Raw genomic sequence first — 26,228 nt, forward strand, 5'->3', positions numbered from 1 at the left:
ATGATGCGACATAGTCGTCATCAAATGTTTTGGAAGCATTATGAACCCACATGTCCCAGAAAACAGTGCTCTGCAGCATCCAGTTTCATACAAAAACTGTTTGTTTGTTGTAATATGAATTTGTTTTAAACCATAAAAAACTTGTTTAACCAGCCGGAATGACGTAAGCAAGATGGTGCAACAGGAACCTGTTTAAGGGGGGTACCTGTTTCACTGCTGCACCACTAAACCTGCAGCAGAGCGGCTGTGTTTTTGGAGATGCTGAGCGGTGAAAACAGACGTAGAAAGTTCAGAAAGTGAAGCTGGAGCAGGCGGTGAACATGAGAACGTTATACTTGAGTTTTAAAAGGTTGGACGTGGAACAAAAAGCTAGTTTCTGAAGACGATGCCCATAAATCTGTCAACACGAGCGATCTGCTGCTGGAGAACCAAGAATGGAACTAAGATCAGCACCCTCCACATCCGTTGGTGAAACCGGTCGTTAAAATGGGGTGCTGGGGGCACCACCCCATCGAGATGCTACCTCTTTAAACATAAATTAATTAGATAATGTAACGTTATGGAGAACATTAGAATCAATCGTCTGCAGCATTTATTGAGAATCGGTTGCATTTAGTTTATAACTTCTCATATAAACATAATCTTCACTAGTGAGGGGCGCTGGCCAAACGGGTGGTTATGTAAGACCTTAAACTGAAGCAACTCTCTCATCAATTCTATCAAGATCCTCCCAGGGATGCGGCTCTCTCCATCCTGGGCCAATCAGTATTGTTTCATCCAACTGGATTGATTCTCCTCATGTCAATCAAAATCACACTACCGACGTTCCAATGCGCAAACACGAAGGTCGTGATGAAAGCGGATGATGAACAAGCCGATCGCAGCAGACAAACCAAGAGTGCTGTTCCTTCATTTTGCCTTCGTGCATGTTACAAACAGAGTTGAACACCGTTAAAGTCAACCAAGTTCTTGGGTGGTTCTGTATCAATCCAGCTGTCTTAACACTGACCAGGGCTCACACACCTCATGTCCAAACACCAACTCATTTGGGCTTCAGCTCGTACTTTGTTGAACAGCCTCTCTTGCAGCCATAATAACGCAGGGAAGGACAGGGGCAGCTTTTTCTTAAGGCCCCCTGCTCCAAATCAGGTTGAATGACACCAATTAGCCAATCACAGCAACAACAACAACAGCTGAAAATAAGACACCGTTGCCACACCACACGCCAGGCCGCCACAGGAATACGGCACATTCGGTCGACATCAAAGATTATTTTTGTCACGGATTGGGTGTATGGATCCAAGGAGAGGAGCGCTCGGAGAATGATCAAAGACACTTTATTTGAATTGTGCAGTGCAGTATGCAGGGTTTGCTGGAAGGACGGGCTGGAGCGGGCAGACAGGATTCTCCGTGGTGTGGACGAGGTTCAGGTACGGTTCTTGGAAGAGAGAGGGTACAAGTTAGGTTGGTTCAGATACAATACGATTTAGATCATGTGCACGACTGGTTACCACGATGAGTAGTATAATCCAGCGATGACTGGAGGTCCGGGTGAGGTTTATATGGCGATGAGAATGATGACTTGATGTTCTCCAGCTGTGCCGTCCAAACAGCGGTGATGATTGGCAAGCCAAATATGGTCAGCAGGAAGCGGTAATGAGCATGGACCATGACAGTGCCCCCCCCTCAAGGGGAGCCCCCGGGCGACCCAGCAGCCTGACGGCGACGAAAATCCCGGATGAGGTCAGCGTCCAGGATGAATGAGCGAGGGACCCAAGACCGTTCCTCCGGGCCATAGCCCTCCCAGTCCACAAGGTACTGCAGACCACGACCCCGGCGGCGGACATCCAGGAGGCGACGGACGGAAAAGGCCGGATCACCGTCAATGACCCGGGCGGGTGGAGGGGGCCTGGAAGGAGGGACCAATGGACTGAAGGAGACCGGCTTGAGCTGGGAGACATGGAAAACAGGGTGGATGCGCATGGAGCGCGGCAGCCGCAGCTTCACGACCACAGGGCTCCGTATCTCCAGGACTTCAAAGGGGCCGAGGAACCGGGGAGACAGCTTGCGTGAGTCCGTGTGTAGGGGCACGTACCTGGAGGACAGCCAGACCTGCTGCCCAACACGGTACGGAGGTGCGGGGATCCTGCGCCTATCCGCACCCCGGCGGTTCCTGACTGAGGTCCGCACCAGGGCTGCCCTGGTAGCCCGCCACAGCCGGCGACATCGACCCAGGTGATGCTGGACGGAGGGAACAGCGAGCTCAGCCTCCTGGTCCGGGAAGAGAGGTGGTTGATACCCCAGGGAGGCCTCGAAAGGGGAGAGACCTGTGGCGGAGGAGACATGTGAATTGTGGGCATACTCCACCCAGCACAGGTGGCTGCTCCAGGCGGAGGGGTCGTCGGCAGCCACGCAGCGCAGGGCGGACTCCAACTCTTGGTTAAGGCGTTCTGCTTGACCGTTGGTCTGAGGGTGGAACCCCGAACTCAGGCTGACGGTCGCCCCAAGCTCGGAGCAGAATGCCTTCCAGACCCGTGACACGAACTGGGGCCCTCGGTCAGAAACGATGTCCACAGGGATGCCATGGAGACGGAAGACATGAACAGACATGATGTCTGCGGTTTCCAAAGCAGTGGGCAATTTGGGCAGCGCCACGAAGTGAGCTGCTTTGGAAAAGCGGTCAGTGATGGTCAAGATGGTAGTGTTACCTCGGGACGGAGGGAGGCCAGTAACGAAATCCAGTGCTATGTGGGACCAGGGTCGTCGGGGAATGGGGAGAGGCCGAAGAAGACCAGCTGGAGCCTGGGAGGACATCTTTCCCCGGGCACAGACAGGACAAGCGGCCACGAACTCCCGGACGTCTTTTTCCAGGGTTGGCCACCAGAACCGCCGTCTGATGAGGACCGCTGTGCGTGCGCGGCCAGAGTGGCAGGCAACCCGGGATGAATGTCCCCATTGAAGAACCTGAGAGCGGACTTGGTCAGGAACAAAGAGTCTGTTAGGCGGACCGGTACCTGGGTCTGGATGCGCTCGCTGGGCTTCCCGGACGTTTTGTTCCACCTCCCATGTTACGGCAGCCACAACACAGGACGCAGGCAGGATGGTGTCTGGATCTGAGGACGGGCCACCGGAGCTGAACTGGCGTGACAGGGCGTCGGGTTTGACGTTCTTGGATCCCGGCCTGTAGGTCAAAGAGAAGTTAAATCGGCCGAAGAATAAAGCCCACCTGGCCTGACGGGAATTCAGCCGCTTGGCCGACTGGATGTACTCAAGGTTGCGGTGATCCGTCCACACGATGAAGGGTTGAGCTGCACCCTCCAGCCAGTGGCGCCACTCCTCCAACGCAAACTTAACAGCCAGAAGCTCGCGTTCCCCCACGTCATAGTTGCGTTCGGCTGGGGTGAGGCGCCGGGAAAAAAAGGCACATGGGTGTAATTCGCCCGTCTGTTCCGAGCGCTGGGATAGTACCGCCCCCACCCCGGAATCAGAGGCGTCCACCTCGACCACGAACTGTCGTGAAGGGTCTGGCTGAGTGAGGACCGGAGCTGAGGCGAAACGCGCCTTAAGGTCCTGAAAAGCGGACTTCGCACTGTCTGACCAATGGAACGGAGTCTTGGGAGAAGTCAGTTTCGTAAGGGGGGCTGCCACCAGGCTGAAGTTTTTAATGAAGCGGCGGTAGAAATTTGCAAAACCCAAGAAGCGCTGCAGAGATTTAACAGAGTCCGGTGTGGGCCAGTCCAATACCGCCTGAACCTTTGCCTGGTCTGCCTTCATCTGCCCGCTCGCGAAGACGTAGCCCAAGAAGCCGACGGTGTCTGAGTGAAACTGACACTTCTCCGCCTTCACATACAGTTTATTTTCGAGGAGTCTCTGGAGAACCAAACGGACGTGCTTCTTGTGTTCGGACTGGGTCTGTGAGTAGATCAGAATGTCATCGAGATAGACGAAAACAAAACGGTTGAGAAAGTCCCGGAGCACGTCATTGACTAGGGCTTGGAATACTGCCGGGGCGTTGGTTAGGCCAAAGGGCATGACTAGATATTCGAAATGACCCAGAGGGGTCTTGAAGGCGGTCTTCCACTCATCACCTTCCCTTACGCGGACCAGATAATAGGCGTTACGGAGGTCGAGTTTGGTGAAGATCGTGGAACCTAGTAACGCCTCAAAGGCGGAGTCAATTAGGGGGAGAGGATACTTGTTACGTACGGTGATTTTGTTCAGGGCCCGGTAATCGATGCAGGGACGCAGGGTTTTATCCTTTTTTGTGACAAAGAAAAACCCAGCGGCCAACGGGGAGGAGGAATGTCGGATTATGCCGGCATCGAGAGACTCCTGGATGTACGTCTCCATGGTTTCCCGCTCTGGCCTGGAGATGTTATACAGCCTACTGTTTGGAAGCGGGGAACCGGGCAGGAGCTCTATGGCGCAGTCATAGGGTCTGTGGGGAGGCAGAGAGGACGCTTTGAGTTTACTGAATACCTCGGCCAGGTCATGGTACTCGGTCGGGACTGAGGTCAGATCCGGGGCTTCTGCTTTGCTGGAGTCTATGGCGGCTGGGAGTATGGCTGATCGAAGGCAGGACTGGTGACATTCCTCACTCCAACCCATGATGGTTCGGGAGGCCCAGTTGATGTGAGGGTTGTGGAGAGACAACCAGGGATGACCGAGCACCAGCGGGGATTCGGGGGCTGAAATCAACTTGAACTCGATTACTTCAGTGTGGTTTCCAGAGAGTTTTAATTTTATGGGTGCAGTGGTGTGCGTTACCTGGGCAAGGGTGTGACCATCCAAGGCCTTGGCTGTTATGGGTTGAACTAGCGGTACCTGAGGGATCTTGGCTTCCTCAGCCAGGCGGATGTCCAGAAAACTGTCCTCTGCTCCTGAGTCGATTAAGGCCTGCACTGTGAGGGACTGATCAGAAAAGGTTAGTGTTGCCGGGATCTGGGTCTTTGTCTGGGTCTGGCCCGTCAGAATCCCGACCTGAACTGACGGGCCTGGTCTTTTGGCCGAACAGGACAGGTAGCCCGGAAATGCCCTTCTTCACCACAATACAGACAAGCTCCTGCCTGTAGCCGTCTCTGCCTCTCCGTCGGGGTCAGGTGTGTGCGACCCACCTGCATGGGTTCGGCGGCCGAAACAGGGAGGAAGTCCGGAGATGGTTCAGGTGAAGATGGAAACCACCTATGAGACAGACCCGGGCGAGGACTACGGCGTTCTCGGGTCCTTTCCCGGAGGCGATTATCCAGACGGGTGGCTAGGTCTATCAGGGAATCCAGAGTAGCTGGAAGGTCCAGAGTTGCCAGTTCATCCTTCAGGGTATCTGTTAAACAATGTAAAAAATGGTCCATTAATGCAGCAGAGTTCCACCCAGAGTCGGCAGCCAACGTCCTGAACTCCACCGAAAATTCAGCCACACTCTGGTTCCCTTGATGAATTGACATCAGGCGCTTGGCCGTCTCACGGCCCCGAACTGGACCATCAAAAACTTTTAATAAGTCGGCTGTGAAAGCCCGCAGTGAAAGAGTGTGGAGGGGCGTGGTCTCAAGGTATGCCTCTGCCCATGTAAGTGCCCGGGAAGTAAGCAGACCAATTATATATGATACCTTCGAGCGGTCCGAGGAGTAAGTGAGTGGTTTCTGGTCGAAGATAAGAGTACACTGGAGAAGGAATCCTCTGCATTTCCCCAACTCGCCGGAAAACGGTCTGGGATCCGGAATGTGTACGTCCCGCACCGGAGTGGGCGGAGTCGGCACGGGGACAGGCTGAGGAGCTGCGGGGATTGAAAGCTGAGCAGGTTGATTAAACAGGGCTGACAAAGATCTGGAGATATCGTCTAATTGTTTTTGCAAAGCGTGTTGTCCTTCTCCTAGAGACCGGAGTACCTGCGAGTGTTGACCAAGGAGATTTCCATGTGCAGACACGGCCTGATGCAGATCGCTTCCGGGTTCGGCTTTCCTGGCGGCTTGCTCCGTAGGATCCATATTGTTTGGCTGGATTATTCTGTCACGGATTGGGTGTATGGATCCAAGGAGAGGAGCGCTCGGAGAATGATCAAAGACACTTTATTTGAATTGTGCAGTGCAGTATGCAGGGTTTGCTGGAAGGACGGGCTGGAGCGGGCAGACAGGATTCTCCGTGGTGTGGACGAGGTTCAGGTACGGTTCTTGGAAGAGAGAGGGTACAAGTTAGGTTGGTTCAGATACAATACGATTTAGATCATGTGCACGACTGGTTACCACGATGAGTAGTATAATCCAGCGATGACTGGAGGTCCGGGTGAGGTTTATATGGCGATGAGAATGATGACTTGATGTTCTCCAGCTGTGCCGTCCAAACAGCGGTGATGATTGGCAAGCCAAATATGGTCAGCAGGAAGCGGTAATGAGCATGGACCATGACAATTTTGGTAATTTCTTTAGGAAAAATATTTTCCCACAGGTTCCCTTGGAGGATAAATGGGCAGACTAACCTGATTTAAATATTCAGCAGGTAGGCCAAGCGACTGAGGGTGAAGTTAGACCTGAGGCGTCATCATCAGAATCAAAACAAAACTTTACTGTCACAGTACATGAAACAGTGAAATTTCACTCAGCATAGAAATAGTGTAAAAAATTCTTTAAGAAATATGAAGAAAAATGTCAATGAAAAAATGTATCTAAAATCAACATAAGACGCTTTGATTAACACCCAGTCCTGCATGGAAACATCTGAGAAACTAAACCAGTCCTCTTATGACGTCCTGTATTAGCTCGTTGCTAATGTTTGTTACATGCTGTTCTTCAGGATTTTGCTGTTTTGGGACAGTAAAAAGGAAAAAAGGTGTGGATGCGTAAACCTCCCAATCAGATGGTGTAAAAATGTTTCCACTGCCGAGATCTCCAAATCTAAACTCTTCCTCTTTGCCCTGCTCAACATTTCTAACGGTGATGACATTTGTCTGATGGAACAGCTGATAAGAGCGTTTTACAAACACACACACACCCGAACACACACCTGACGCCTCAGGTGTCCACCCAGGCAAATATGATGGCTGATAAGCAAATGTGGGAAATGAGGAAAGAATTGTTTCCCAATAATCTGCTCGGCCGTGAGATTAGATGTGGATGACTTCATGCAGGGGTGGAGATCTCAATCAGTTGACACAGATTTCAGCTTTTCCTTCTCTTATTTTCCCTTTTTGTTTTCTCAGTTTCATATAACTTACTTTCCTCTTTCCTTGTTATCCACCCCTTCCATCCTCAGCTCTGTTTCCTTTTCCTCTTGTTTATTTTGTTTTCTTTTCATAACAAAACAAACATGTTTTAGCTGGTTTTTATTCCGGCGTCTCCTCACTGCAGCTAATCAGAGCAGATATAAAACTTTACAGCTTCCTCCTCTCTGGCTGCTGACAGGATGCTCCACAGCTGGACGGTTTACTAACGAAGACACTCGTACAGAGACGACGAGGCGAGTTAACGGAGCAGCCATTAACCAGGAGTGTGTGCAGTGGCTGCTGATTAGTGCTGGCACCGGCGTCCACATTAACATCCAGACGGGTGCTTGCTTTTGGCTCAGCTCATCACACATTCAGAGGAAGATGTTTTCTATTCATTTAAACTGTTAATATTTTATGATCCTGACAGCTTTGTGCACAGCGTTTCTCTCTGTGGAAGTCTTTAAATTACAGCCTGGGGGAGGTAGCTGGATAGTAATAATAATAAAATTAAAAAACAGGCTGAGATGACTTTAACAAAAATGAATGTATTAACAGGAAATGTGACAAAGCCTCAAATTATCTGCACAATGAATAAAAGTCAGAATTATTAAATTATTAAGTGTTATTTATACACACTGCGTCGTGTGCAGAGTCATCGAAGGGGAAGGAATGAAATTTTAAAAAGATAATTCAATAATAAAAATTATAATACATTTTTATAGCACTTTTCAGATGTGGAATCACAAAGTGCTTCAGAGAAAACAAATAAAACTATATAAAAATGTATTTTTTTACTGATGTTATGAGCAAAATTACAATAAAAGCAATAAAACAGTGATAAAGTCCACATTTAAGTAAAGTCACACCTTTATGTGCTTTTTAAATATATAAACAGTGTCTATGCAACGAAGGGAGAGAGGAAAGTGTTCAACAAAACTTCTGCCGGCATCGCCACCGGTAGCGTCTGACCTCAAAATTCCTGTATAACGCGGAGATGTTCACATCTCAGGAGGCTGTTGGAGAGTTCAGAGTTAGTTTAAGGGGTTCTGGTTAGAATCTGGGTCACGGTGAGGATTGTGGTTCTCTGTTTAGCTGCGATTGAAGAGTGTCAGCGAGTTTAATAAAGTCCAGTATGTGTGTGTGTGTCACACTTTCACTTGCTAATTCACTCCCCAACACCTACAAATTCTGTGACACACCAGTTCCATACAAACAAGTCAGGGTACGGATCAGCATTCATTGAATGTGTGAAAGACGTCATCAGGCTCCGAGGCTGCTGTTAATGTGTGTGAGCGGGCTGCTAGTTACTGCCTCTGCTCGGAGCTACACACTCAAAACAAGACGGGAAAAGTTATACAGACATGCAAAACAAACAAAACAGCACAGGTGTGTATACAGTTTATATGATTTATACAAATGAACGAAGTTGAGAAAACAAGGAGGATAAACACACTGCCTGGCCAAAATAAAATGACTACCTGGTTTTAAATAAGTCCTGCTACGCCTGATGAAGACTGAACAGCTTCCTTTGACTGACAGGATGGTTTGTTCTTAGAAAAGGAGAAAAACATGATCCAAGCTCTCTGTAAGAGAATTTCCATGAGAAAGCAGGATGTAATGAGAAAGCCAGATGTTCTCCGACTGTCCAACAAAAGCAGATAAATTAGGTTAAAGACACATGAACACGAGTGTTTTTAGAGGTGTGGAGAGCAAAGAAAGAGCAGCAGCTCTGCGGGGCGAGGATCTGCTAATGTGTAAGATGGCATTAAGCTGCTTATGTAATGATGTGTGATGTAAATGCAACTTTAATATACACAAATACAGTTTAAAAGTATGTTAAATACACTCAAACACACTGGCAGCGTCATCAAGTTGTAAACTGTAAACAAGAGAAATGAGAAAAGGAAAAGGGGTGAAGGTCAAACCGGTGTTCTGTCGAAATGAGCTCCCTTGTTGAAGCATCCCACCACAGGATGCATTTCTAGGCGTTGCAGGCCTTGGCACTTGTGCACCTATTGAAACTTTTGTGTTTGGTTGCAACCAGGTGATTAGCCAGCTGTCTGGATGCCCTGTTCAAGTTGCTGGCTGTCATCACCCACCTGCGATTGGCTTTACGTACGCGTCACACAGTAGCAAGCAGATATAAACACACAGGCCAACTTTGAACGCACACTGTGGCTGATTTAGCAAAGAAATGCAAGAAGACATTATAGGAGGTGAAAAGGAAAAGAATGAGAGCAAGAGATAAGAAAAGTGTCCGGACTGTCTGACTGGCTGGAGAGCTCACAGGGATGCAAGATGGCAGCCGAATTAGCCGTTGATAGGGGGGCGTATCACAGAAAATCTGCAGTAGCTCTGTAGCGCATCTTTAAGAAATAACGTCACAACTTCAGAAATCAAACTGGAATAAATTTATGCCGGTGGGATGCTCGGACTGAAGACACTTTATCCTGTAACACTACAACGTTTTGGAGATGTGAGCAACGAACGAATCAGCACACGCTTCGATGATGACGCCGAACATGTGCTGACTGAGCCGGTAATCTACAGTCGTCCAAACTTTCATCCTAGCTCACTAGAGATCAGAATGATGTAGCACGTTTGGAAATCGATGCGTCTGAACCTCTTGATTTTCTCTGAACACCGTCTCAGTGTGCTTGGACTCGCCGTCTGTCAGCCACGTTGTAAAACCCTATTGAAGAGGACGGCTGGTAGGATGAGAGGAGAGAGTGATGACATGTCGCAGCGAGCCGAAAGCTGCCACTTCGGCTGAAAACACTGATGACATGCAGAAGATGTTGTTTCCTGCAGCCGTTCCCACCCAGAGGACCAAAACCAGCCCCAACATGTGGGTTCGCTGTCAGAGACAGCGTCCAACTACAACCCAAACCACTGTTCCTGACCAAGACGGAGAACAAAAGGCCTCTGTTCTGCTGCTGATGTGGGAGATGGGAGGTTGGCTGCACTACACTTCTGCCAATGTGGCTTTTTTTCCCTGTTTTTTAAAGAATCAATGATCTCTGAAAAATGAGAAGAGGAGGGAGGGATGAAGAGGGGTTTAAATTTAATTCCCTCATGGCAGATTTGAAGAGATAAAACTGAAAATGTAATAAGCTGCCTGTCACCAAGACCCATGCTGGTTGCTTTTAAACTCTAGATTTAAAGCAGCCCAGTCCACAGTGGACTGAAGCAGACACAGCTCGACATCCACCGAGCAAAGCGCACCGTGTGACGCCTTAAAACTTTCATTAGCATTAGGGTTGCATTATATATTAACACATACAAGATTCATTTTAATGTTCCGTAATGTTCAATAAGCTCCAGATGATCCAGATTTTTGTGACAGAAATGCAACCAAACTATTTATTTAGCCATCGGAATTTGAATCGTTCTGTTTAACTTAATGTTCATGTTTTGTTTTATTACAACTGGACACTGTATATACACACTGTAAATCCAGTATTTCACATGATCCGAGTCACATTTCCAGAACTAGAAGTTTTTTAAATATACATACATGCACATTTCCACATGTCTTGTAATCCTGACCTCCTGACCTGACCCATCATACAAACTCAAGTCACATCTAATAAGAAAGAAAGAAAACATTTCCAGACATCATCGGTGATTACTGCAGCTGGCATGACCCAGATTTCCAAAGGAAGCTGACTCAGAGCAAAGGTCACAGAAGACAGGAAACTTTATTTAGAGAGAAGCTGTGATGGAGACGGAAGCTTTAATGATGAATTTGGTCCTCCAGCTGGGCAGATGAACTAAAAACTGCCCTCTGCTTCTTTCAGACATTAATCCTGCAGATTGCACGGTTCCCATCAGTCTGCCCTTCTCTATTTTCATGTCTGTCCTTTCTCTCACATACTTTTCCTCAGCAGCATTCCTCTCTCCTCCCTCTTTCATCCCTCGTTCTCCCTCCACTCTTTGTTATCGCATCACTGCCTTCTCTCTGTATCCCTTCAGGAATGCCTTTCTGCTCAGCCTCTGTCTGCTGTACGCAGGGATCAGGTCCGGTTGGAGCTTTTCCAAGTAAAGATGAAACCACAAATGTAGGAGCTGCAGACATAAAACTGGTAGACGCGACTTTTGTCACGAATTGTTCAGCCTACAGCTACTAACAAGCTCTCCGATGAGGCGAAGCCAGCGTTTGCCCCAGATGTGTGAATTCTGTCATCCAGAGACATCACACGTGGACTGATGGACAAAAAACTGCAGCACCGAACTACAGATGTGGTGTTCATGAACAAATCGATTCTTTTGAACGGCTCTTTTAAATGAACAATGAGAACCAAGTCTTAGTTGTGAATCATTCGTTTAGTAAGGATCCACGCCGCCTTCAGGCCCTGACAGAAAAACCAGTTGCTCCACATGTTCGCACATGTGGTTCACAGGTACATGCACATGTTGTTCTAGAATGTTTTCATCTGATTCACATGTGATTCACATGTGTGAATCACATGTGAATCACATGTGGTTTTTATGTTTATCACATGTGTCAACCACATGTGATTCACACATGTGGATCACGTGAAATGTTAAAGAACCACATTTTTGCTTATGGTTACATGTTTGTGAGCACATGTGAAATTCATGGGGGGTGTTTCTGTGAGGGGCGACATGCGAGTCTGATGTCATTCACATTAATCTATGGGCTGAAAGTAATGTTCGGAAAGAACATTGTGAGTTCCAAACAAAAAGTTTACTACAACCTCTGCTGATGTGACTTTTTTTTATTTCTATTTTTCCTGTAATTGTTTTTTATCTTGTATAGTAAATTTTATATAGGCATGTATTTTTTTATTTAGGAATATATTGTTTTATTGAATCTCTAAAATGTTCTTGTGTGGAAAATGTTGGAGTAAAATTGTTTTGCATACAAGTATTTTGTTTGGGGAAAATCCAAAATAATGATCTCACAGTCAAAGCATGGCGATGTGGAGCCACGGTTCCCACCAACAGAGTATATATTAGTGGGTGTGTAGGATTAAACTGTTCTCATTCAAATCTTATCTTATAACTGATACCAATGATTATTTCTCTGATAAAAAAGTTACTCCAGACTGAATTCTAAAGAAAAAATCAATAAAAAAATGAGAATAAGCCAGTCTTCTGGATGGCTCTTTGAAAGGAACGGCTCCAGGTGCTTCGTCTCTCTGTCTTCATCCTCGTCTTTCTCTAGAAGATAAATGAGAGTGGCATCTGAGGGGATGATGAAGGTGAAGAGATGGAGGTGAGGAAGAAGAGAAGAGGACATACTTTTGCCCAGCTGGCGCCTGATGAAAGGTTACCTGGAAGTGGAGCAGTACCAACTGGGTTTGCAGCAGAATCTCTTCCACATGTTAGACGGAGGAAATTATTTACACCCCGTCTGAAAACCTGCCAGCATGTTTCTGTTTGTGTCCTCTGTGACGTCTTTTCTGGACACCAGCTCGTCTCAGGTGGATAAAGTTTCAGCTACTTTCAGGAAAATTATGAAAAAGTCATATTTCCCTCCCTCAGCTTCCTGAACGCATTTGAACGAACAAAAGCAACTAAATGATCATCTTAACCTCAGTTATACAGCTCTCACGTGTGTCCCTTGTTTTAAATAAAAACCCGGATCTGAGGCGTACACGTCCTACACTGCAGGGTGTGTGACCAAACTCATTCAAACTCATTGTTTTCAGGGACCTCAGTAAAGTCCTGAACATGTGATGGCATGTTAAGGTACTGATTTAATTATTTCAATCCACCCATCCATCTGGTCAAGGGAGCAGCTGCCCAAGCAGGGAAATCCAGACTTCCCTCTTCCCAGACACATTCGCCAGCTCGTCCGGGGAGATCCCAAGGTGTTCAAAGGCCAGCCGAGACATGTAGTCACTCCAGCGTGTCCTGGGTCTTCCCCAAGTTCTCCTCTTGGTGGGACGTGCCCGGAACATCTCACCAGGGAGGCATCCAAGAGGCATCCTGACCAGATGCCTGAGCCACCTCTTTTGGCTTCTCTTGATGACTGAGCTTCTCACCCTATCTCTAAGGGAGAGCCATGCCTCCCTGTGGAGGAAACTCATTTTGGCCGCTTGTATTCGTGAATTCACTCTTTCAGTCACTACCCACAGCTTATGACCAGTGAGGATAGGAAAGTAGATCGACCGGTAAATCCAGAGCTTCTTCTTTCAGCTCAGCTCCTCCTTCACCACAACAGACCGATGCTGAGACATCACTGCAGACGCGCACCGATCCACTTGTAGATCTCCCACTCCATCCCTCCCTCACTCGTGAACAAGACCCCGAGATATGTGAACTCCTCCACTTGGGGCAGAACCTCATTGCCAACCCGGAGAAGGCACTCCACCCTTTTCTAGCTGAAGACCATGGTCCCGGATTTGGAGGTGCTGATTCTCATCCCAGTCGCTTCACACTCGGCTGCAAATCGCTCCAGTGAGAGCTGAAGATCACGGCCTGATGAAGCCAACAGAACCACATCATCTGCAAAGAGCAGAGACCCAATCCTAAGGCCACCAAACCGGATCCCCTTAACACCTCGGCTGCGCCTAGGTGTTGAGGGGACAATTCCGTCCATAAAAGTACGGAGACAAAGCGCAGCCCTGGCTGAGTTCAACCCTCACTGGAAACTAATCTGACTTACTGCTGGCAATGCGGACCAAGCTCTGGAACCGGATGTACAGGGACCGGACAGCTCGTACAAGGGGTCTGGTACTCCAGGGGGGACACATGTAGATTGGTATGGGGAACACCCATGCCCCCTCTGAGACCCTGCAGGGAGTGTAGAGCTGGTCCACTGTTCTTAATGATGATGATGTTGTTTCTGTTTATATTATTTTATGTCTTTTAATGCTTCTTCTGCACCCTGCCGTTTGAACTGTCTTCTGTCTGAAATGTGATGTACAGATAAACTTACCTCACTTTGCCTTGAATGTCGACTTCTTTTTATAATTTTACATATGTTGCAGCCTGAAATATTACACTAGATGTATGATAGTAAATTAAGTTTATGAGTTTATTTACAACATTAAATATCCTCCTTTCATACTGTCAAAATTTATAAATTTCCATGTTTTGTATTTCCATACCATCTCAACTTCATCAATAAAAAATGTTAATATTCTGTTAACTCTGCTTCTGTCTTTCAAATAAATGATATAAATAAATGTAATTAAATGAAACTTGACCAGATTCTTTTTCTTTTATTATGTTTGAAATACCATAATCCTCTTTATTGAATTTTGTCTAGAATCTGAGACAAGCATCACTCTTTACCTTGAGACTGATTTGGTCCTATTGACTCCGATTTCTTATGACAAAACAGGACACAAAAACCGGAAATATAATTTTTTGAAACTGTTGAAAATAGCATATATATATATATATATATATTACATTTTTATTACACATATGAGAGGCACCATTACCTAAGGGTAAATAGTGTATTTTTTTAAGGTGCCTCAAGGCTTAATAAAGTTACAACTCATCATGGTTGTCGTTTATCGCGTCTCTGATCTGACCAAACAAAGATAAAGATCGCTTGACATGCAGATCTATGACAGAGGAACTTCTCCGCAGCGAGTAAACAAAACAAAGCAACAAAACCAAAGTTCAGTTCACTCTTTATGATGTGCATCAACGTGTCAGCCTGAGCAAACAGCAGCATCGGCGTGGAAAGCAGCTCAAACTCCTTCATGTTCTTCATCACGCTGAAATATTTACAGCTTCCTGTTCAAACCTTCAGTTTATCTTCAGGTCAGCAGCACACACACATGTGGCTTCTGTTCTGGTGACCAGAAGCAGATCGTCCACCACTAACCTCTGTGTGTGTGTCTGTGTGTGTGTGTGCTGTGGTTTAGTACTGCTGGGAACTTTATGAGTGTGTGTGAACCGCAGGGTTTGGCCCAAGGCTGCAGCTTGGGTCTGGAAAACACATTAAACACCATGTTTCTCTGCTCGCTGCCTCCTCCGCTCACGTTTCTCCTTCCCTCTGAGAGAAGTTTCATTTCTCTGCTTAATGAGCGTTTTTGGCACAAACGTGGAAAATATCAACAGCCAAGATGTGGCTCCATCTCGGCTCACAACGCTGATGTTAAAGGGAAATACGAGTCGAGGCATGGTGGAAAGCGAAGACGTCCTCCAGCTCTGTGGAGTTTCCCACACGGCCAGGTCCAACATTTCATAGAGCTGAAACCAAAAGAGTTCATCAAAACAAAAAAAAGGCTCAGAAATGGTTTCATCTTTAGCTAACACATGAAGCAGGAAAAACGACAGCAGAGTAAAAGCTCAGTGGAACCAAACTGGTTTTAAACTGGTGACAAACCATCAAGTTTATACAGTATCTCACAGAAGTGAGCACACCTTCACATTTTTACTAATATTTCATTATATCTTTTTATGGGACAACGCTACAGAAATTAAACTTTGATATACAGAATATCAAAGTTTAGTTTTTATAGTTTGGTGTCCTGTATATCAAAGTTTCATTTCATTGTCCCATGAAAAAATATAATGAAATATTTACAAAAATGCAAGAGGTGTACTTACTTCTGTGAGATACCTTATATGGTTCTTTCACCATATAAAAATGTCCACAGTGCCATGTGAGACATGGATGCAACATGGAAGACGGTAAGGCCGACCTCCCACCGGGAACGTGGCGCGTTTGTTTTACTGAGCTGCTGCATGTTTGTTGTCACAGCAACAACCTTTCTGCTGCAGCAGTGCAGCAACTGCATGGCGGCTTTTAACGCAACATGCCTCAGAGGCCATAAATACACAGATCTGTGGGATTCATGGTGTGAAGACATGAAAGTTACCAAGCTGTAACTTCACAACGGTCAGATTAAAAATGGAGAATTTAATGGAAGATATTCTTTTTCATCATTCACCATCATATGTCGACACTGACGGTGACAACCAACAAATGTTTTAACTGTGCATTTTAAATCACTTCACTGCTTACATTTACAGCAAAAATAGGCCCTGAAAGCACAGCTGCTGCAGAGTGGATGCTCTGATCTGTCAACCATGCAGCACACACTAATGTAAAGCTGCCGAGACTCATTTCAGCCTGTCAGACTTCACATGAACACGTGGATTTGCTCTCTGAAAAGGCCAACAGAGGAGAATAGAGCACCTTCAACAACAGTCACAAAATACAACGAAAGCAAAGTAGAATGAGGTGAATGCTTCAAACACGGAAATGCAGATGGGCTACAGCAGCAGAAGACACACCGGGTGCCTCCTGCCAGCTAAGAACAGGAAACTGAGGCTGCAATTCACACACACTCACCAACACTGGACAATAGAAGATGGAGAAACGTTGCTGGTTTGATGAGTCTCCATTTCAGCTCCACATTCAGATTCTAGGCTCAGAATCTGCTGAAATCATCATGAAAACATGGATCCATCCTGCCTTGGATCAACGCTTCAGGCTCCCGATGATGTTGCTGACCATGTCCATCCTTTTATGACCACAGTGGAGCATCTTCTGATGCTACTTCCAGCAGGATAATGCACCATGTCACAAAGCTCAGATCATCTCCACCTGCTTTCTAGAACATGACGATGAGTTCACTGGACTCCAACGGCCTCCACAGCCACCAGATCTTAGTCCAGTAGAGCAGCTTTGGGATGTGGTGGAACGGGAGATTCTCATCATGGATGCAGCTACTGTGTGATGCTGTCATGTCAACATGGAGCAAAACCTCTGAGGAAGGTTTCCTACACCGATATTATTCTATCATAGCAAAAATTAGGCAGTTCTGGAGGAAAAGTGGGTCCAAACCGGTACTAGAAGGTGGATCTCGGTCCGTAATGACCAGTGATTTTAAGCCTGATTTTAACTTAAATTTAACCATCAAATGCATTCATTCATTCATTCATGAAAAAGTACCAAATAACTCATCCTCAGGACATTTTAATCAATTAACTGATTAAAAACCAAATGCACAAGTAGGAAAAGAAAAATAATTAACCAACAACAGATCAGCTGAGCCACCTGTAAATAAAGAGCTGTACAAGTTTCTGGCTTTACGCTGCATCTAGACATCAAACTGGACCGAAGAATGCAGCGTTGGTCTCCACCACCACCACGTCAAACATCAGCTTTTACCTCTCTGAAATCAAAAACTAAACATGTGTAGGACCTGCAGCCACGTGTGACGACGCAGCTGCAGATGGATGACCAAACTGCTGTGCGTGCACGTCAACGGAGGAATTTCTGACAAGACTTGAATGAAAGAACCAAAGCGTGACTCTGGTGATGAGCTGCTGTCTTTCAACACCACACATGCTTCCAAAATAAAACCTTTCAGCTGCGAACAAAGCAAAAACAAACAGATGGAAAAGAGATCCAACTGAGGATTACATGAAAGATAACTTCCCTGAGACATGAAGAGCGGTTCTGTTAACGAAGCTCAGAAAGAGGCATGCTTGAGCACACAGATGGAAAATATGAGAAAACAGGAGTGGGAAGAAGCAAAGAGAAAAGAAGCACATGGAGGATGGAAACGAGGCAGAAAAAGCTGCATCTCACAGGTCATTTGAGAAATGTGCCAATTTTGGATTTTTCTTTATTTTTTTTAAATGCGTTTAATGCAACATTTCTTCCCCAAACACAGGAAAACATGAACGAAAACACTTTAAATCAGCAACAACATGAGGAAAAATGCAGCAATGAGTTCTTTCTGCTGTGAAATCAAACAGCTCTGCATGGAGTGTAGAATAACTCACTCAAGAGTTTCGGATCATTAAAAGCGCAGTTTTAATGTAATTTCTAATCTGCTTCAGAGGCTTATTTAACCTTCAAGGCAACTTCAAGGACCAAACATGTACTTTCTGATTTGATCCTATTGACTCCCATTATAAACACATATTTGTGATAACCTATAATCCTCATATATTATAATGCTTCTTCAGTCTCTTAAGAAACCAGGATTTCCTTTAGCTAAAAGGGCATAAAAGCCTGAAAATATAGTTTAATTATATTTTTATATCCATGGTTGGGTCCGAAGTTGTTGAAAAGAAAATTAAATTTTTATGACACTTTTAATGAGATATACTATTTTGGTACACAAGGGTGAAAAATGTAAGTTTTTTTTTAAGGTGCCTCAAGGGTTAAATTAAATCAAACCATCCAGCTCAAAATGCAATGATTCTTGATAAAAATTCATTTACTCTACGCTCAGCAGGTCCACAATCATTTTATTATGTTTACACAAGTCTCATTTTGGGGGGAGTTACTCTCACAGTTGTTCCTTTTCCAAGAAATATCAACAGAACTTAAATCCTCCAGTTGTTGAGTCATTTGCAATGCATGCTGCTAATTAATGGGGAGAGTGTGTGAGATGTATGTCTCTGCAAAGCATCCCATCTCCCATCAGATAAAGAGACAAACATGCCTCTACAAACAGACTACAGCACCTTGGCACACATCTGTTTTGTTTCCGTGTAAACTGAGTGAAAATAAAGAAAAACATCTGACAGTTTTTACCTGGAACAACCAGACTTTTGAGTCTTTATGTTGAAACTTTGACAGATTGGACATAATTAGCCCTTACTGTTTCACAAATCCAGCATGTCTGCTACAAATGTCTGGAGTAAAAGCCTCCCGAGTGCTCGCCCCATCAATCTCTCACTGCAAATACAATTTAAGTTTCAGAAGAGGTGAAGCCACTATGTTTGGACGTATCGACGGTTCTGTCAGGCTGTCAGCTGTGAGAGCAGCATGCTTTCATTCCTCTGTCCGATTAGGAGAGTAAGTAAAGACTAAATCAATCTGGACTGACTTTTCCCCTTAAGATCAGACATGAAACAGCAAGGAGGAGTCAGACAGGCTCTTACCACTGCTCTGCAAAGACATCCACAGCAGAACCACCAGGACCAGAGGACGGAGCCTCCACCCGACGCCTCCTTCACATGAGCAGGACTCCCTGCAGAAGAAAGAAACATCAGTTCTAGCTGAAAACTTTCATCCTGATCGCAGCGTCCACGGCACAAGAATCAGCTAACACACATCTGTAACATCTGTGTAAGATTCACATTTCCTCAGCCTCAAATTCAAGCTACTGTAATTGCGTTGTTGCTTTTAGATTGCAGAAGGTTTATAAAAACAAGAAACAAGGTGATCATCTAATAATAATAATAATAATAATAATAATAATAAACCAGCATCTTCTGCAGCTCAAATCTGCAAGCATGTAATAAACCAGCCGAGAGAAATATGATTTCTGTCCAAATAACCTAAATGTAAACCATCGCTAACGGCTAAACTGTGAGAGAATTATTAGGTTTAACTTTAACATCCAAAAAAGAAGAAAAGGTGACAAAGTGGCTGCAAGATATGATCATATATTAATAAAGTATTTCTTCTTCTTCTTATACTATTTAAGCCTCCTAAAAGAATCCACAACCTCCTGCTGCAAACAGTGAATGAAAAATCTGAAAATGTCCTCATACTAATGATGCAAAAAAACGTGATACAAGCCACATGAGGAGGCTGGAGGGGTGGTGGAGGAAAGTCACAGCTCCCATCTCACCCAGGGTTTCATTTCTTCTCCGACTGGCTCGGTTCAGGAAAAGATCTGTCACGTTTAAACCTGCAGGATGTAAAGCTCTGCTGGGGTCACGTGTATAAAAGAAGCAGGAATTTTAGCAGAAGTTCAGCTGCAGACACGAATCCAGGCCCAGTTTAAAGTGTTTTCACTCTCGTGTTAGTTTCCTGGCACTGAAAGGTGTCACATGGTTGTGTAAATTAGAGTGTTATGCCCACCAGTCTGGAATAAACAAGTGACCAGGGATCTCCGAGTACCACCTACGCTTTCCTGTGTGTGTGCGCCTCATCCCCTCAGAGAGCCAATCAAAAATCTCCCTCAGGTGATGATGATGTTGTTACAGGCTGCCAGAAACTTCATCTGCTAATGAGACGAGTTGTGTGGAAGGTTTAACTCGACCAGGGCCCGTTTCAGGATGAAGGTTTAATAAACTCTGGGTTCAAATCTGAACTCTGAGCAGTCGGTTTCAGGACAGGTGGTTACTATTAGTTCGATTAACTCAGGAGCAGATAAAAGACTCCATTAACCGAACACAGATACATGGACATTTCTTATGTTTCTCATGGCATCTAAGCAGCCCGTGTATGCAGGGAACAGCTGTTAACAAGGGAAACACCATCTGAAAAAGAACAGGAACAAGCATGGCGAAAAACTGCTGACTGCAAGAAGGCAGAAGCACTGATGACAAATCTGATCATGGCTGATTTAAGACAGGGTTCCCAAGTCCGGTTCTCGAGAGCTCCTATCCTGCAACTTTTAGATCCACCCCTTCTCCCACACCTGAATTAAATGGCTGAATCACCTCATCCACATGTCACTTATCTCTGCAGAGGCCTGGTAACGAGCCAGTCACCAGATTCAGGGACGCATGTAAAAGTTGCAGGATGGTAAATAGGGTTGGGCAATTAATCGAATTTTAATCGCAATTACGATCTGGGTTTTCAACAATCATAAAAATGAAACGGTCCGATTATTTTTTGTCCTTCGATTTGTGCTGTTTTCAAATCGAGCGCAGCTGTCATTGCAACGCTTTGCTTCAGACTCCTCCCACTGCTGCAGACTCCTCCCACTGCTGCAGACTCCTCCCACAGCCCCGACCGCTTTAGTTTTATTCAGAGCGAGTTGCAGACACCTGGACACACGGGAGGCGGAGTCGCTCCTTCTCCATCATTTTCTATGTAAACTTGCGCGAGGAAGCAAAAATCGCTGCCCTCCTCCAGCCAAGCGACAGTCGTGCATGTAAAATGTTGAGTTCGTGCACACAGACGTGCACACGGGGGCTTGCGACGCAACACAAAAAAATAGAAAAATGTTAAATTTTTGTGAGTCGCAACTAAATAATCCACCAGCTCCCAAAGTTATAAACAAACAGAACTTTTTTCTCAATTAACACAGTGAACAATCCGGGATTTAAGAAACTCATCAACACTTTGGACAAACGGCATCACTGCCATCTCACCACCATGTTAGTGGACTGTCTCTTTCGTCCCTGTATGATGAGTGTAGTGAGGGTGTTTCGCCACCGCTACGGACCTGTGGTAAAGCTGCACCAGAGCGCCCCCCCCCCCCCCCCCCCCCCCCCCCCCAACCTGTTATCTATAATTGTGTTAAATAATCGAGATCTCAATTTCAATCAAAATAATCGTGATTATCATTTTCCCCATAATCGAGCAGCCCTAATGGTAGATTCTGCATTAGTTTGTCAATCTGATGAAGTCGGTCAGAAAAGAAGCTTAAATGTTGTGGACATGCGTCTGTTAAATGAAAGATATGAATAAAGAAAATAAAGAAAAATACACAGACATGTTTTCTTGTTATTAGAAACAGGGTTTGCAGAACAAACTGTGGAATCACCTTTTGACCATTAAAACTCCACTAGATCTCCAGCACCTCGAAGGTCCATCACCTCTACCATCAGCAGTGTTTCAGGAGCGGTGGTGTGTAGCTCTGTGGGGTAAATGTGATGGATATTTTACCCTTTAGCTGATCTACTAAAGGTTTTCCAGGCATTTCTATCCCGTCCAGGAGGTTTACAATCCAGCCACTAAATGTAGTTTTATTTATAGACTCTATCTAGTAAATCCACAATGATCCATGATAACAGCATTATTTATCACATTTCACCATAAAAACACCACTATCACTACTATGTTGCTAAGAGACCTCTATTTAGACCTGGACATGATGATGAAGCCACTTCCTGTCAGCCTTTCCACCAATCAGAGAGCTTAGATTGACGGTAACGTCCAATCAGGAGCAGCCAAAGATCAACCAGTGAGCAGAAAGTTCTATGTGTGTGTGAAAAGAAGAAAAATAATGCTCCTCTATGGCTGGAATAAAGCCAAGAAGACGTTTCTGATGCACGGTGGCGCCACAAAGCAGCTGAGCTGGAGTTGGTTTAGTGAGGATAGCAGGTAAATAGTAGCAGGAATAACTGGAAATGAGGAAAAAGTGGAAACATGGAAATAGTTTCTGTTGTGTGTTTGTTTCAATAACAATATTTTTTCTCCTGAAAGCCAAGACTTGAGAGAACGATGAGATGAGAAAAGGTTTGGTCACTGTTGGTCTGTGTGTTATTTCTACAAAGTTCTGTTAGTAATAAATTCTGCTTTCTTCTTCTGGTCGACCTTTATGCTGCTACATCTATTCATACATTCATTTTACATCATTTTACCTCCCAGTCTGACAGCTGAGAAACATCATGTCTGAAGCTGACTGGGATTAGAAGCTCCAGCTCCTACAGGCAGTTTTATAGTTAAAAAATGGATGTCTTGGAGTTTTAAGGATTAAGAGTCTGAGCTTTTCATCTGTGCTGCTCTACCTTTTATTATTGTTTCTGTAGTACGAACTTGTTTCTGCTTGGTCTCTCCTGGTTAAGCTAACTTTCATCCAATCAGAGCTTGCGTGTGTTTCATCACTGAATGAAATAAACTGGTACTAAGACACAGGTTGGACCACCGAATGCACCTTGACAGGCAGATAACAGTCTTGAAGATGGTTTCTTTCTTTGGGAATTTTAGGACTCCTTAAGAAATCATGATTCTTGTAAAAATACAGAAAAAAAAAACATTTCTTTTGTTTCCAGTCTTCATGCCAGATCTGACTAAATATTAGGCGTTGGAGGCGTGTTGAGACACGTAGATGAAACCAGGACTGCTGCAGCACTTCTTCGAGCCGTATGTTTGGATGTTTTTGGACCTGTAATTACCGGAGTCGGTGCTCCACATCCGAATGACTCATTACCAAATGAAAAAACCAATCGATTTCTGTGCTTTTACATGTTTCCTTCTTCCAGGTCTGCTCGTGTCTCAGCAACATGACCGAAGCTTTACGAGGTTCGCTCGCAGGTCGAGTTCGACACCAACCAGAAGAGACAGAAAAGTCTCCCTGAAGCTTAAATCCAACATTTTTCATTCTTCCTTCATTTTAAGTGAGCCGGACACTTCTGCTGCTGGGAAACAACAAGCGCATCATAAATATTTAAAGCAGAGGGAACAGGGCTCGGTTTAACTTCAGCGTCCACTGCTGGAAATTCATGCAGCTCTGACATTAAAGAAAACTCGCCTCTTTGTCAAGTCATGGCTCTTGTTTCCTTGTCTCCTTCCTCCTCCTCCTCCTCCTCCATCTCCAGTATGGAAATAAGAGCGAATGACAAGTGAAGCGAGGTCAGCGAACAAGGCCGCGGACACGAGTGCATAAAGACAGCAATTCATGAGTCTGCAGGGCTGGACAGCCGCCTGCAGAGCTGCTGCCTCCAGTCAGACATTTTGTGGTCCTGAAGTCCTGGATCAGTCACTGAGGGTTTCACAACAGGAAAGCTGAGAGTCTAAAGCAGTGTTCCCTCCATGTTTTCCAGCTCTGCATGAGGCGTTTCAGACGTCTGGGAAATACAAACCCAAGAAGAAGCTGAACTCAGGTGTTTCCTTTATGAGCTTCACCTGCTCTTTATCAGCAATCTGAAGGCAGCAGCTTCATTTCCGTCTGGCTGGATTTCATTTCTGCACCACATTCTGTAGGTTTTGGAACAAGGATCGGCCTTGAGGCCCTGTAAGCCAGAAAAAAGCGGATTTCTGATGCGCTGCAGACGATGTGGGAGGGTCAGCGTTTAACGCCTGCATCAGGCCCAACATGCTGAAAACAAACGTTTGAGGAAATAAACTGAAACACGTGGCCTCATTGTTAAAATCTTAACTTTTTATCTGTTAAACCTACATTTTATTCATCACTTGTATCATGCAGAAAAACATGTTTCTCCATTTTACAGACTGCCGTGGCACAGTGATGGCTACGGTGGAAACTCAGCTCATATCCACAGCAGACAAAATGACCTCAGTCTGGCCCAGAGAACCATCTTCTGAGCTTTCAAGCTAAGCCGTCTGTGTAAAAGACACATTCTGTGTCCGTTTCTTATGTCTGCATCACGTCCTGCAACTACACGTTAGCCGGGTGTTTAAGTGCCAATAAAAGGAATTCGCATTGTGTCATTAACGCGTTAACTTAGACGGCCTATTTTGTCAGATTTCTCTAATCCCTAACCGATCATGGCGAGAGCTAGCCGAGGTTCAGATGTTAGATAACGTGCTAACGTTAATAAAATCCCGCTGACAGCGTTTCAACCGAGTCTGTTTTTGTGAACAGTGCCATTGCAACGTGATTTGTTGGGGAAAAATCAGAAGAAAGAAGCAGCCTCAGCGTAGACTTAATGTTGATTAGCTGCGACATTAGCTTGAACAAGGAGGAGTCGTGCAAAGATTTTATCATGAAGTTGAAAGCTTAAAAAACCAGAACTAGTACTGCGCAGCATCTGCGTGAAGTCAGTGATGCCGTCACCGCCGTAGGATACGAGTAGGTTGACGAGCAACCTTTCCAGACCTGTTAGCAGCACGGTTACGCAGAGGTACTCCCTTGTGATTGGTCCGTTTGTGATTACGTGTTTCTGGATTTGTGAAGCTTCTCGCTGAGTTTGTGTGGAAAACCGCAGAAGAGAAACTTTAACACAATGGCGTCACTATGCTGCACATTTCACCAGCGTGAGCTACGCCGGCCCTACCGTACGCAGCCGCAGCGCCAGTTTAATCCAGCCTAAAGGCAACACCAGAGTTTCTAAGACTGCCCCCTAGTGACAGCACCACGCTACAACACGCAGCAGAAGCATTACAGCGAGAGTTAGCCCATCCAGACGGCACAACGTTAATATTCTAAAATGGCTTTTTGGCATCAAATCAGTGTATTTTCAATTGTTTTAAACTTATGTTTATAACGAAATAAGACGAGCACCTCTTCTGTTCCAGGAATTTTTGGAATTTACTTGAGTTTTTGTTGTTTTTTTACTTTCTTTTTGAGTAATTTAGCTCTATAATTTTAACTTTATTATTTACTTTTCCATGGAGGTCAACGTTCGTCTGAAATGTTTTTGTGATCAGAGTCTAGCTGTCGCCGTTTACCGAAGTTCAACACAATCTTTATACGTTGCTACGGCAACGCTGGAAGCCAGCATTTGCGCCATTTTCTCCTGTTTTATTGGATTTTTTTCGTACGCCATTGTTGAATATTTTGTTACATAAATGAAGCGGAACCATTATTTTATCTGTGACCAGAGCGTGAGTGCGAAGCGTCGACTCTTTCTGACCAGCGTAGCTACACAGAATAAATCGTAAATAATCTTTGATGCTCCGTCAAACCTGTATTTCCTACTTCAAAAGACATTTTTGTCTCATTCTAACTGGCTGTTGCTGTTTTTCTAACATTTCTAAGAAAAAGGGGTAAATCATCTTTGCGGCGCATGGTTCCTTCTCAGTTTTTGGTTGTCAGCCAACTTTTGTGTCGTCAGTCTAACGGCTTCATGCTGCTTCCAGCTCAGAATCCTCTGGACTGGTTCTAGTCCACGATGCAGTTAACGGTTAAATCAGCAGGTCAGATTCACGTTTGGTTCCTTTATTTCGTCTCCATGAAAGGAAGAAGAGAAACCCCTCCCTTCACACCTGTTTTACTGACAAACAGGTAAAATAACTGGGATTCTTCCTCCTCCTCCTCCTCCTCCTCATGTAAATGTCATCAGGATCAGACTCAGCCTGCAGGTGGAGATCAAACTTCCAACTTAATTAAACCGCATTCCTCTGCGCGCCTCCTGACTCCAACACATCTTCCATCCATCCACCTCTTCTTGTGTCTGCCAGGACACCTGGGAACAGGTAACCCCCCCGTCCTGTCAACAGGATGTCATTTGACATCACAGCGTAGCTGCTTTTAAAGGCGGCCTGTTGGGAGCTTTTTCTGGGCATATCGCCTTCGCAGCTTGTGTAACAGCTGGCAGCGGCCGGTTCCACCTTAAACAACACTTTCTTTGATAAAGTCACGTCCTGATGAAGACGAGGAGCATCGCTGCTGTGGGACTGTGGAGGTTTAAGTCTTATAGGAGCAAGTTTCAAACAGAATAACACGAAACTGTGTGAAATTCAAGAAGTCCTTCCTCAGGGAGGAAG

At 45.3% G+C, this 26,228-nt stretch overlaps 1 protein-coding gene across 15 annotated transcripts in view; it reads right to left on the reverse strand.

Moving 5' to 3' along the window:
• The window catches only part of adgrg6 (adhesion G protein-coupled receptor G6), a 115,108-nt gene that overhangs the window by 85,777 nt on the left and 3,103 nt on the right, over nt 1-26,228 (reverse strand). For all 15 annotated transcript variants that reach the window (XM_041975451.1, XM_041975452.1, XM_041975448.1 and 12 more), the window contains exon 2: nt 19,037-19,125. In XM_041975451.1, coding sequence (XP_041831385.1) covers nt 19,037-19,125 — 89 coding nt within the window. The remainder of the gene's footprint in view (nt 1-19,036; nt 19,126-26,228) is intronic.

Source organism: Melanotaenia boesemani, chromosome 22 (genome assembly GCF_017639745.1).
Source record: "Melanotaenia boesemani isolate fMelBoe1 chromosome 22, fMelBoe1.pri, whole genome shotgun sequence".
NCBI classification, from domain to species: Eukaryota; Metazoa; Chordata; class Actinopteri; order Atheriniformes; family Melanotaeniidae; genus Melanotaenia; species Melanotaenia boesemani.